Genomic DNA, 14,547 nt, shown 5'->3' on the forward strand with positions numbered 1-14,547 from the left:
CATTTCACTGCCCTGCTCCCAACTCACACCCCCCTCTCTCATATACCTCTCCACCCCATCCCTCCATCTCATCCTCGGTCTCCCCCTCCCTCTTCCACCCTCCACCTCACTCACATACACTCTCTTTGTCAGTCTTTCACCCTCCATCCTCTCCACATGGCCAAACCACCTCAGTGTGTTCCTCACAACGCTTCCTATCACATCCACATCCACACCACAACGCTCCTTTATATCCTCATTCGTCAGCCTGTCTCTCCACGTGACTCCACAGGCTCCTCTTAAATAACTCATTTCCACTGCTCTCACTCTTGACTTGTGTCCTTCCAACAATGTCCAAGCTTCACTTCCGTACGTTAGAGTTGGTATCACAATACTGTCATGTAGTAACTTTTTTACTTCCATGCTCACTTCCCTGTTTCCTATCACTGCTTTCAAGGAACCAGCAACCTTTCTTCCCTGCTGTACCCTTTCAAGCACTTCACCCTCCAAACCTCCATCCTTACTCATCACACTACCCAAATACTTAAACGTACTCACATTTTCCAATTCCTCACCATCCAACCTCGCTGTACATTCACTGACTTCACCTCTCTCAAAGACCATCACTTTACTCTTCCCTACATTCACCTTTAGGTTCCGTTTCTTACACACTCTCTCAAACTCATCCACCAAGCCTTGCAGCTCCCCTTCGTCTTCACTCAACAACACAGTATCATCTGCAAACAACAGTACAGGGAGTTTCCAAACACTATCCTCTCTCACCTGGGCCACTCCAACATCCACTACCCTACCTTGTACCTCTTTTATTACCCCATCCATGTACAGATTGAGCAACCATGGAGACATGACACATCCCTGTTTCAAACCAACTTTCAAAGAGAAAAATTCACTTAGTTCACCATCCACACGCACTGCAGCCTTCGCACCATCGTACATACTCTTCACAGCATTCAACAACTTCCCATCTACTCCATATATTCTTAACACTTTCCACAATCCTTGTCTATCCACCCTGTCATATGCTTTCTCCAAATCCATGAAAGCCGCATACAACTTCTTTCCCTTCTCTAGAAACTTTTCCACTAAAGATCTAAGAATGAATATCTGATCTACACAACCTCTTCCCTTCCTAAAACCTCCCTGTTCTTCTCCAACTAATTTCTCTGTTCTTTCTCTAACTCTGTCTATAAGTATCCTACCATACACTTTTCCTATTATACTAAAAAGACAAATGCACCGATGATTACCACACACTTCTTTTCCCCTTTTCCTTTGTACAAGGGAACAATCATACCTGACTTCCAATCCTCTGGGACTCTACCTTCCTCCCAGGCCAATCTGCACATCTTCCACATCCATTCTACTACTATCTCTCCCCCATGCTTCAGCATTTCACCACACACTCCATCAATTCCTGGGGCTTTCCCCGATTTAACTTTCTTCATTGCTTCCACAACTTCTATCCTACTAATTTCTTCCTGTCTTCTCACCTCCCTCCTTCTCCCAGCCATTCCCCAGCCACTTATACTCGCATTACTTCCATCCTCTACGTTCAACAATTCCTTAAAGTGTTCTCTCCATCTGCTCACTTTTTCTCCCTTCTCCACTAGTAATCTACCATTTTTATCTTTCACTCCCCTGCTAACTTCATTTCCACCCTGTCTTACTCTTTTCACTTCTCTCCAGAACATTTTCTTACAGTCCCTCCACTTTACACTCAAATTCCTTCCAAATTCCTCATCCACTCTCTTCTTACTCTCTCTTACTAATATCTTCACCTCTCTCTTCCTTTCCATATATAACTCTCTCTTCCGCCTCTCAACTTCTTCCACGCCCCTATTTCTCATCCATTCATTGTATGCTTTCTTCTTTTGTGCCACAGCCTGTTTCACCTCTTCTGTCCACCACGCTGTTCCTTGCACCCCCCTCCGTCTTCTCTTCCTTCCACACACCACATCACATGCTGCACATATTTCTTCTGTAAATATCTTACACACACCTTCCACGTCTCCCATCTGCTCCAGTTCATATTTGCCCAATCGTTCCTCCACTTCTCTCTTATACTCTGCCTTTTTCTCATCCTCTTGTAACCTTTCCACTCTCCTTGCAACTACTCCTTCCTCTCGTCTTTCCCTTCTTCTATTCCTCCACCTTACTTGCATCCTAATTCTGGCCACCACCAAGTAGTGGTCAGAAAGTCCACTCCCCCAACCTCTATACACTCTTGCATCCTTTACACATCTTCGCATCCTTTCATCCACACACACATAATCAATCATTGCCTTCCTTTCATTCAGTTCACCACCCACCCTTCTCATCACTCGCCATGTATACCTGTGGATCATTTTATGCCTGAAGAGGGTATTGGCTATCACTAACCCCCTCCCAGCACAAATGTCCACTAACGCACTCCCATTCTCATCTATCTCAGCAGGCACACCCCACTCACCAACTATTCCATCCACCTTCACATTACCAACTTTACCATTCATATCACCAATCAAAAACACTCTCTCATTCCTTCCAAACTTTTCCATGCACACTTCCACATTTGTCCAGAACTCTTCTCTCACTCTTCTAGCACGATCTTGCGTTGGCGCATACACACACACAATCCCCCACATTTGTATTCCAACTTTCAACTTTACCCACACAATCCTTGACCCAACTGATCCATACTGTTTTATGCTCTTCTTCCATCTTTTACTCACAACTATACACACTCCTTCCTTTGCCCTCTCATTCTCATCTACTCCTGCACATATACCCCATCCATACTCCCATTCTCTCACACTTTCTCCTCTCCATTTTGTTTCAGTTATTCCACATACATCCACTTTCGCATCCTCAAGCACCTGGACAATCTCTCTCTCTTTCACCTCATCATTCGCTCCTCTTACATTCCATGTACACATTACCAAGTCCTTTGTCCGGTCCTGGGTCGTCAACGTTTGGTCAGTCCTTGTCCGAGGCTTCTTGTTTGTTTCTTTAGTTAGTTGTTTTCCGGGGAGGGGCACTAACCCTCCGCCAACCCTTTTAGTCGCCTTTTACGACAAGCAGGGATACTGGGGGAGTATATATATATATGTGTGTGTGTGTGTGTGTGTGTGTGTGTGTGTGTGTGTGTGTGTGAGTAGAGAGAGAGAGAGAGACAGAGAGAGAGAGAGAAAGAGAGCATCACACATTTCTTCTCACCCCACAAAAATGCCTCCGCGATAAAAGACAGACAAACTACGTGGATGAAAGTGATTCCAATGCACTAAAAATTTTACCTTAAGTTATTTTGCCATTATATTAAATTACTTTCTTCCTTTGGCCATGTGGAGAGGATGGAGAGTGAGAGACTGACGAGGAGAGTGTAGGTGAGTGAGGTGGAGGGGGGGAGAGCGAGGGGGAGGCCAAGGATGATGTGGAGGGATGGAGTGGAGAGGTATATGAGAAAGGGGTGTGTGTGAGCTGGGAGCAGGGCAGTGAAATGGAGGGGGGACAGGGCGACATGGAGGCGATTTGTTTGTGGCCACCCCTTACGGGATTGAGGCGTCTGGCAATAGATAGATAGACAGATAGACTTCCTTCTAACAGCCCGACCGAAATGCTATTCAATTTGATGTCAAAATGTTACGTAATATTGTAACTGAATAACTGCCATAGCTCCGTCACATTACGTCACTAGAGGAGGAGGCAGTGAGAGAGAGAGAGAGAGAGAGAGAGAGAGAGAGAGAGAGAGAGAGAACTGGGGAAAGGGCAACGTGATGGCGTAGTGACATGAGGTGACTGGTTCTTGGCCACCCCTTCTGGATTTAAGGTACCTGGCTATATAGGCAGACAGACAGATAGATAGATAGATAGATAGGCAGATAGACAGAAAGATAAACAGGTAGATAGACAGACAGATAGGTAGATGGATAGATAGATAGGTAAATAGACAGATAGATAAATGTAACTTCTGGAGAATTCACTTTTGGAGATAAGTACTTAACAATGCATTGAAATTCTCTTACACACACACACACACACACACACACACACACATCCTTATGGCTCCTTCACAACCGCACACAGCCATGCAAGCACCCTCAAACACGCACACGCACGCCTCCAAACACGCACACGCAGTCTTGCACGCAATATGGAGGGGAAGAGGGTTAACCACACCTCGTTTTCTTTGTCGGGGGGAACTTTAGAAAACCACAAAAAACGGTGATATTGCTCTGAAGGTGTGTGTGTGTGTGTGTGTGTGTGTGTGTGTGTGTGTGTGTGTGTGTGTGTGTGTGTGAGAGAGAGAGAGAGAGAGTACTATCAAAGTGGTTCATAGTCATATCAATTTTCCATCTATCTCTTGGTCTATCTATCTATCTATCAGTCAATATAAGTCAGTTTCTTTCTATATGTCTATCAGCCTATCTATCTATCTATCCATCTATCTATCTGTCTGTCTATCTATCTGTCAATGTCTTTATCTATCGATCTATCTATCCATCCATCTATCTATTTACATCTCAATAGCATGACGAGTATTTATTCTCTCTCTCTCTCTCTCTCTCTCTCTCTCTCTCTCTACTCAATGTTTATGATGGTGGTAGTTGTGGTAGTTACTTCTTTCGCTAAACGTGACGAAATGTTGGTAGCTGTGGTTGTGTCAGTAATGGTGGTGGTAGTGGTGGTGGTAGTTGTGATAATTCTGGTGGTAGTTGGGGTAATTGTGGTAGTCGTGGTGGTAGTGGTAGATATTATACCTATGGTAGTAGATGCGGTAGATGTAACAATGGTGGTAGTTATGGTAGTTGTGGTAATGGTGGTAGTTGTGGTAATGGTGGTAGTTGTGATGGTTAGCGTAACTACTGGCCACGTCGCCATGATTCTTCCCTTACATCACAGACCATCTCTCTCTCTCTCTCTCTCTCTCTCTCTCTCTCTCTCTCTCTCTCTCTCTCTCTCTCTCTCTCTCTCACTCTCTCTCTCTCCTGCCTCACGATTCGCTCCCCTGCCTTATCTCTGCCTAGCCCCTTCACCTCTGACTACTTGCCTGCCTCACCCTGCCTGCTCGACCAGTCTTCATACCTGCCTAACCTTTACCTTCCTGCCTCACCCCATCCATACACCTGCTCACCCCATCCACACACCCTGCCTCACCCCATCCACACACCTGCCTCACCCCATCCATACACCTGCCTCACCACATCCACATTCCTCTCTCTCTCTCTCTCTCTCTCTCTCTCTCTCTCTCTCTCTCTCTCTCCTCGTTATTAAATTCATCTCACTGAGCTCTGTAGCGGGGTTAATAATAGGAAGTAGTTGTAATCTGGGCTATTATTATTATTATTATTATTATTATTATTATTATTATTATTATTACACTCACAATCATCACATCACCTACATCACAGTTCTGTCCGTCTGTCTATCTATCTAATGACATATACCAAGCAGCAGCAGCAGAAGGAAAACTGACAATATTATTTCTGTTTTATATAAAATTACGAAATACTGGTAAACGTACTGAGAGAGAGAGAGAGAGAGAGAGAGAGAGTGAAGGGGATTAGTTAGGGTTTGACACAATGCACTTTAAGACAATGGCCATCTCCACCATCTTGGATCCAAATTTGTGAGGAATGGGTATGAGGGTAAACAGATTTATTATTATTATTATTATTATTATTATTATTATTATTATTATTATTATTATTATTATTACTACTACTACCACTACTACTACTACTGCTACTACTACTATTATTATTATTATTATTATTATTATTATTACTACTACTACTACTACTACTACAACTATTACTACTACTACTACTACTACTATTATTATTATTATTATTATTATTATTTTTATTATTATTATTATTGTTGTTACCACTATTATTATTACTGTTATTATCACCATTATTATCATTATTATTATTATTACTTTTTTTGTTATTATGTTACGGTTTCTATTCCTTTATTGCCCTATCATTGCTTTTTATAATGTATCCTCATTAAATTATCAGTGTTAATATTAAATGCCAGGACCAACTTGCCTAGCCCCGGACTCCTACGCTCCTCATGGGGCAACATAGGATTGGATGATGGATGGATGGATGAATATACTGTATGTGTGTGTGTGTGTGTGTGTGTGTGTGTGTGTGTGTGTGTGTGTGTGTGTGTGTGTGTTAACGTCTTCACAGTAACTTTCAGAAAATGTAACACACAAAAGTACTTACTGTTAACGCTTTCATTTCTGCGATTCATTTGCATATATTTCTTCACGATGAAATGAAGTTGAGAGAGAGAGAGAGAGAGAGAGAGAGAGAGAGGCCATACCCTATAGCTACAACAGGTCTTTTTTCGAATTCTTTAAAAATTGTATAGAGGTGACAGAAATACATTAAAAAAAGGTAAAATAATTAGAGTCTGGCCTTTGGTTCTTCTTCCTTGCATAAAAAAAATAAAGTTCGCAGGATAAACAACTTCCCGTACCAACTTAATCCTAGAAATTGATTTTGTTATTCGTATCTTTTGCCTCATGAATCATTCTGCTTTGATGATGTTTTTGATATCGGTGTGAGAGAATAAAATACACAATTACACCTATACACAGGTTAAGGAAAGGGGAGGGTGTAAATACGGAATCAGGTGGAGAGAGGTGTAAAGGAGACGTGGTGGCAGGTGTGAATTAGACAGGTATGCTCAGGGGGTGATGGGGGGCAGCGTTAGGTATGTGATGTTTGAGTCATGGAGAGAGAGAGAGAGAGAGAGAGAGAGAGAGACAGGTGACATGTTTGGCTGTGTGGTGAAGCTGTCCCACACGCAATGCTATAGTACAATCACCTTATATTGGCCTAGATTTTCAACGTTTTGTAGTTTGTGCCACGTAACTCAGTGTCAGAAAGAGGCAAGAGCGCTGCATCCATTCCATAACACTCCTTCGTGACTAGCATCATGTTTTGGTGTTATCCGCTACAACTCATCCTTCAAGTTGGAGAGGTGGCCATTTTGAGGTAGATGGAGTGGAAAAGAACAGTGAACATTACTTTAGTCACGCTGCAAGAATAGTGATCATGTTTTAGTCACGCTGCAAGAATAGTGATCATGCTTTAGTCACGCTGCAAGAATAGTGATCATGCTATAGTTACGCTGCAAGAATAGTGATCATGTTTTAGATACGCTGCAAGAATAGTGATCATGCTTTAGTCACGCTGCAAGAATAGTGATCATGCTATAGTCACGCTGCAAGAATAGTGATCATGCTATAGTCACGCTGCAAGAATAGTGATCATGCTATAGTCACGCTGCAAGAATAGTGATCATGCTATAGTCACGCTGCAAGAATAGTGAACATGCTATAGTCACGCTGCACTGTGCCACTAGGTTGATTAAGTGCTTCAGAGATGGTGCCCCGGAAGTCACCTCGCCACTGCAGGTCTCAGCCGTGGGAGCATCACACAAAGGTAATATTTCCTTTCGCATTCCCACACCCCGCCCTGCTGCAGTGGATGTGGCAATAAATTTAAGCCAGCGATGCCACTGTAGACATTATATAGGCACAAGTAAACATCTCATAACACAATGTATAGGATGTAGTGTCTGCTGGAGACTTACACAGCTTCTCACTAGGAGCGTCCATCCACATACGAGTAGTCACAAATCCATCCATCCAGCCATCACCCAGCCTTATGTACATATTGTTAACCATCGTAGCAGCCTCAGCTTAACCTTACTGCAGCACCCAGTACAATATTTCGGGGTGTGGGAAGCCTGAACATTACAGTTATGGTCGCATGTCTTATACCTCCAAGGACGAGATGACTCCCAGGCTCTCCTCTCAAACCCAAAGCATGTATATATCAACCTCTTCACCGCAAGATGTCCCTCTTAGCGTGAATAAAATAGCGTGTTGATAGCCATAATAACACGAGTAGACATAAGCGTAGCCCTGTTATTCAAAGGGTTAAGGGTAGGGGACTGGCCCGCGGTACCCCTGCTCACCTTCAGCCCCGTCTTGAGGATTTGACGTGTGTGGTGGCAGCGGTGGGATTACGATAATTTGTAGAATGGATGGTGATAAGGATAGATGTCTCTCTGTCCCACCGTTAGTTGTCACTGCTGGTAATTTTTGGCAGTCCATGAACTCCGCCTTGGCCTCTCTCTCTCTCTCTCTCTCTCTCTCTCTCTCACACACACACACACACACACACACACAACAATAACAAGGAAGAGGAGGAGGAAGGAAAAAGTAAGAGGAAAAGAGGAAGGGAAAAGGCAGGGGAAAGAGGAAAAGGATGTTACTCTACTTACCACAGCAATTTCCTGTGTACTTTACATAAGAAAGCGCTGTTGAGGAAGTAAGGATGTGGTGTATGGTTTTTATGAGAGAGAGAGAGAGAGAGAGAGAGAGAGAGATTAGAAGTTTATGTTAGAGGGAAGAATCTTAAATGTTAAAGATAATACTAAACAGAAGTAAATGGAGAGTATTTTTTTCCTATTAAGATGAGAGTGACCAGCCTCATTCATCTCCGAGTGGCATTACGTGAGCAATAACCCCCAACCACCCCTTGGATATAAACCTTAGACCTACACAGGCTCAATCCGACTGGAGCGCCTTAATTACCCACTAAACCACCAGGCGCCATAATTTGGTTATATGGTTTATACCCAGCGTTGTAATTGCTTTCCTGGTGTACAGGAAACCATTTGGCTTGTCACTCAGTGTAGAGTCACCCACAGGCAGAAGGAAGAAGAAAGAAATATATATACATAATGGTCCCGATGTACTATGAATAAAGCAATAAATATATAATCGAAATAAAAAATATCAGTCCTGGCTCCTCACCCCTCCCTTCCGTCTACGCTGTACCCCATTGCGCCATGGTCTCCTCAGCAGGGGTCAGCATGAAGGCAGCACCAACACCTAGTACATGACCACCACCACCAGCAGTCCAGGGCCAGCCACTTATAATACCAGTTCAAGGCGTTCATCAATGGTCATCTTTGGTCTGAGGCCGAGAGATGACCCCTGTAACAACCCTACTATACCGCTGCCCTCCCTTCAAGCTAGAGCAAGATAAAAACTGCCAAGGAATACTGTTTTGACCAACTGTAAGGCGTTTACTTTCACCTGGCAAAGATCCCTAACCCCTTTCAGCATGAGTGATGGCCATGGGTAGTTAGATTGGAGGCTTGATTTGACTAGTAACCAAGGAGACTCTTACAACAGCATCTACTATAGGGCATTTACTATAACCACATAATCCCTAACCCCTTTCAGCATAAGTGATGGTCAAGCGTAGTTACATTGGAGGCTTGATTTGACTAGTAACCAAGGAGAACCACAACATCTGTTACCTGACATAAAATGCAAATAGTTACCAAGCGGGAATGTAAAAGAAATTTTGAAAATGCTACAGGTCAGATATGTCTAAAGGAACAAGGTGAAAGTGATGAAAATGATAAAAAAGTTACTGTTTATAAGAATATTTTTTTGAAAGTGCTAAAATTCGGATCTTCTGGAATAGATGGAAAAAATTATAGATGTCTTCAAAGCAGGTATGGAAAGGAATGTTTGAAAATGGCATGCTGGATACGTCACGAGTATGATGAAAGTGATGTTGGTTCCTTCTTCATCATCATCATCATCCGGACCTCCTTTCCGACCCTAGGGCAGGGTGAGTACCAATGTCCAGATAGCCCAAATCTGCCTAATCCAATGGGCCACGCTTCCATTCGCTCATCATTCATGCCCCCGGAATCCTGGTTCTATCGGATACGTCAAAAACATTCACCACATTCTGCAGCTTCACATAAACGTATCCGATAGAGTTAATCCGGACGCTGCCACGTTAAAAAGGGGTGCCAAATCCCTGATCATGCACTTCTCACAATATTCATCCAGCCAGTTGTCAGTTCCCTAGCCTCACCGACTTCCAAACCTCTCTTCCTCACACACTCATCCACCATATCCCTCCACCTTCTCCTTGGCCTACCTCGCCTCCTCCCTCCTTCAAATTCGCTCAGATATAACTTTTTCACCATTCTGTTGTTATCCATTCTCTCCACAAGACCATACCATCTCAGTACACTCTCTTCGATTCTGGCATCCATAGACGTCCTCATTCCGCAACTTTCACGAATCACATTATTTCGTATCCTATCCACACTGTACTCCACATACATTCCTCAGCAGTCCCATCTCCACTGCTCTTACTCTTGACTTTTCATTTTCATGCCACACCATAGTCTCACATCCATAGGTTAAAGCTGGCACTAACACTCCTTCATGTAAGCCTCGTGCACCTGCATTAAAAAAAAAAATAAATTAAAAAAAAAAAAAAATAAGCAAATCTGAAACTGAAAAAAAAAAAATGCAAATGGGTTTTTTTGGAACATGTCAAAAAAAATAAGAGAATATTAAAGAAAATTTTGAAATGCCAAATGTCGAGTATGTTAAAGGGAACACAGTGAGAGTGATGGAATGATAAACAGAACTATTTATAAGGGTATTTCAAAGGACTCAGGGACAGATGGAGCTTTTGGCATGAATGGAATGATTATGAATGATATGTTTGCGGGAATTTAGTAGTAGTAGTAGTAGTAGTAGTAATGGTGCTAGTAGTAGTAGTAGTAGCAGTAGTAGTAGTAGTAGTAGTAGTAGTGGTGGCGGTGGTGGTGGTGGTGGTGGTGGTGGTGGTGGTGGTGGTGGTGGTAGCAATACTCCACCACATCGGGAGTATGACGGGGAAGAAGTATGGAGTATAATGCAGGTGTGCCTATCATCCACTCAGTCAGTGTAGTAATGCCTTCAAGTGACTGTAAAATGAGTGACATGCCAGATAGTTACATATGGACCAGAAAATCATTTACTACGCTGGGTGGTAACCATATAACCAAATGACGCCTGGTGGTTTAGTGGGTTAAGGCGCTTGAACCTGACTGATACTATAAGGTTTACATGGGAGGGTTGGTTGGGGTTTACTCTTCACACAACACCGCTCATGGACGAGTGAGGCTGGTCTCCCTCGTCCTAATTGAGGGGAGTGAGTTGCCATAGCCCCACGCTCCTGATGGTGAGTGTGTGTGTGTGTGTGTGTGTGTGTGTGTGTGTGTGTGTGTGTAAGTGTGTGTGTGTGTGTGTGTGTGTGTGTGTGTGAGGGTGTGGGTGGGTGTGGGTATAGGTTTGGATGTGTGTGTGTGTGTAGGTGTGGTTGTGTAGGTGTGGGTGTGGGTGTGTGAGGGTGTGGGTGGGTGTGGGTATAGGTTTGGATGTGTGTGTGAGTGTGGGTGTGGGTGTGGGTGTAGGTGTGGATGTGTGGGTGCGGGTGAGGGTGTGGGTATGGACGTGGGTGTGTATGGGTGTGGGTGGGTGTGGGTGTGTGGGTGTGGGTGGGTGTGGGTGTGTGGGGGCAAGGGTCGACACAGTAATGGTGTACCTTTCCTTCACCTCCTTTTCTGTCTGCTTCCCTTCCCTCCCTCCCTCCTTCCCTTCCTTCCTTCTTACATTTCCTTCTCTCTTCCCTCCCTTCCTTCTTCCATTCTTTTCTCCTCCCTTCCCTCCCTCCCTTCCCTTATTCCTTCCTCTCTTCCTTCCTTCACTTCCTTCACTTCCTTTCCAGTTTGCCTACCGTTGCTCTCTCTCTCTCTCTCTCTCTCTCTCTCTTCCTTCACTTCCTTTCCAGTCTGCCTACCGTCGCTTCCTTCTTCTCTCTCTCTCTCTCTCTCTCTCTCTCTCTCTCTCTCTCTCTCTCTCTTCCTTCACTTCCTTTCCAGTCTGCCTACCGTCGCTTCCTTCTTCTCTCTCTCTCTCTCTCTCTCTCTCTCTCTCTCTCTCTCTCTCTCTCTCTCTTCCTTCACTTCCTTTCCAGTCTGCCTACCGTTGCTTCCTTCCTCTTCCTCCTCTCTCTCTCTCTCTCTCTCTCTCTCTCTCTCTCTCTCTCTCTCCACGCACAAAAAACTCACACATACAGTTTAATATTTCTCTCTCTCTCTCTCTCTCTCTCTCCCTGACCCGGGTTGAGCACAGTAAGGTCAGAAGTTGGACAGATGACCCACATAACCCTCTCTCCAGTGTATTCTTTCCTCCATCTCTCCATTCTTTCCTCCATCTCTCCATTCTTTCCTCCATCTCTCCATTTTTTCCCTCCATCTCCCAGTTTCTTCCTCCGTCTCTCCTTTTATGCCTCCATTCCTCCTTCCTTCTCTCCAGTCCCTCCTTTCCCTCCATTCCCTCCTTCCTTACTTTCCTCCCATCCCTCCTTCCCTTCCTCACTCTCCTTCTCCCTTCTCTCCATTCCTTTCTCCATCTTTCTCATATTTCCTTCCTTCCCTCCACCCCCCTTCCTTCCTTTCTTCCTCCTTATTCTTCTCTCTCTCTCTCTCTCTCTCTTATCTGGGACCAATTTTTGAGTGAGTGATGTGGCGAGATTAGAATGTGTGTGTGTGTGTGTGTGTGTGTGTGTGTGTGTGTGTGTGTGTGTGTGTGTGTGTGTGTGTGTGTCTCTCTCTCTCTCTCAAGCGTAAAATCAAAATCCTTGAATCAGTCTGGCTTCATTTTTATTGCACATTGCCATTTGAAGTTGTATGACGCCATCTGTTGCGCGCAGGAGGGCGGGGGCGACACAGGGAAAAAGACAGTGTGATTTATGACTATGGCTGAATAACAGATTGACAGATAGATAGATAGACAGATAGATAGGTAGGTAGGTAGGTAAGAAGGTAGATAGTAAGATAGATCATATACAGATAGATAGATTGATAGGCAGATAGGTAGGTAGGTAAGTAGGTAGGTAAGTAAGATGGATAGATAGACAGATAGATATAGATAGATACACAGGTAGGCAGGTAAGAAGGTAGATAGAAAGATAGATGGATAGACAGATAGATAGGTACAGGTAGGTAGGTAGGTAAGATGACAGACAGACAGACAGACAGACTGACAGACAGATAAATAGATAGAAAGTTACAAAATTAATTAATATAAGCCCAAGAGACAATACACAAAACTCTCTCTCTCTCTCTCTCTCTCTCTCTCTCTCTTCTCCCCTTCACCTCCACCCTCCACCTCACTCATATCTCCTAGTCAGTCTCTCATCCTCCATTTTTTCCACATGTTCAAACCATCTCAATTCATTTCTCAAATCCGCATCTACACCACAAACTCCTTCAATAAATAAACAAATAAATAAATAAAATAAAGCAACAAAAAACGGACATACTACAAAACTAAAGAAAAAAAAATACCGAAAAACCAGACCCGTTAATAATTCAAATTCAAATTATTCTGTCGCCGATTTAAATAAGGAATTCGTTAATGTCAGAAACACGTTGGGCCAGTCACGAATTCGCTTAGGAGGTCAGATTTTAGTGGAGGAATTCCCTTGTGTCGTTCTCCCTCCCTCCCTCCCTCCCTCCCTCTCTCTCTCTCTCTCTCTCTCTCTCTCTCTCTCTCTCTCTCTCTCTCTCTCTCTCTCTCTCTAAAAGTCGATATGCAAATTACTTAAGTTCCCCTGTGCTTATTTCTCATTTTCGTTTGTCCATTTTCTGTGTTTACTATCTATCTATCTATTGCCAGACGCCTCCATCCCGTAAGGGGTGGCCACAAACAAAGTACCTCCATGTTGCCCTGTCCCCCGCCATTTCATTGCCCTGTTCCCAGCTCACACCCCCCTCTCTCATACATCTTTCCATTCCATCCCTCCATCTCATCCTTGGCCTTCCCCTCCCTCTCCCCCCTTCTACCACACTCACATACACTCTCCATTCTCTCCACATGGCCAAACCACCTCAGTGTGTTTCTCCTAACGCTTTCTATCACATCCACATCCACACCACAACGCTCCTTCACTTCCTCATTTGTCATTCTGTCTCTCCATGTGACTCCACATGCTCCTCTCAAATAACTCATTTCCACTGCTCTCACTCTTGACTTGTGTCCCTCCAGCAAGATCCAAGCTTCACTTCCATACGTTACAGTTGGTGTCACAATACTGTCATGTAGTAGTTTTTTCACTTCCATGCTCATTTCCCTGTTTTTTATCAATGCTTTCAAGGAACCAGCAACCTTTCTTCCCTGTTGTACCCTTTCAAGCACTTCACCTTCTAAACTTCCATCCTTACTCATCACACTACCCAAGTACTTAAATGCACCCACATTCTCCATTTCCTTCTCACCCAACCTCGCTGTACATTCACTGACTTCACTTCTCTCGAAGACCATAACTTTACTCTTCCCTACATTCACCTTTAGATTCCGTTTCTTACACACTCCCAAACTCATCCACCAAGCCTTGCAGCTCCCCTTCGTCTTCACTTAACAACACAGTATCATCTGCAAACATCAGTACAGGGAGTTTCCAAACACTGCCCTCTCTCATTAGGGTCGCTCCAACATCCACTGCCCTACCTTGTATCTCTTTTATAACCCCATCCATAGACAGATTGAACGACCGTGGAAACATGACACATCCTTGTTTCAATCCAACCTTCAAATAGAAAAATTTACTCAGTTCACTATCCACACGCACTGCAGCCTTAGCACCCTCATACATACCCTTCACTGCATTC

The 14,547-nt window shown here is 43.9% G+C and overlaps 1 protein-coding gene across 1 annotated transcript in view; it reads right to left on the reverse strand.

Annotated features, from left to right (window-relative positions):
* Positions 1-8,980, reverse strand: part of LOC145397532 (uncharacterized) — a 47,644-nt gene extending 38,664 nt beyond the window's left edge. Inside the window, exons 1-2 of the mRNA XM_080270602.1 lie at positions 8,954-8,980; positions 7,345-7,518 (exon numbers count right to left, since the gene is read on the reverse strand). Of these exons, the coding sequence (XP_080126728.1) occupies positions 7,345-7,518; positions 8,954-8,980 (201 nt within the window). The remainder of the gene's footprint in view (positions 1-7,344; positions 7,519-8,953) is intronic.
* Between the last annotated feature and the right edge of the window lie 5,567 nt (positions 8,981-14,547).

Source organism: Coenobita brevimanus, chromosome 41 (assembly GCF_032717465.1).
Source record: "Coenobita brevimanus isolate Jiangsu-jjx chromosome 41, ASM3271746v2, whole genome shotgun sequence".
NCBI lineage: Eukaryota > Metazoa > Arthropoda > Malacostraca > Decapoda > Coenobitidae > Coenobita > Coenobita brevimanus.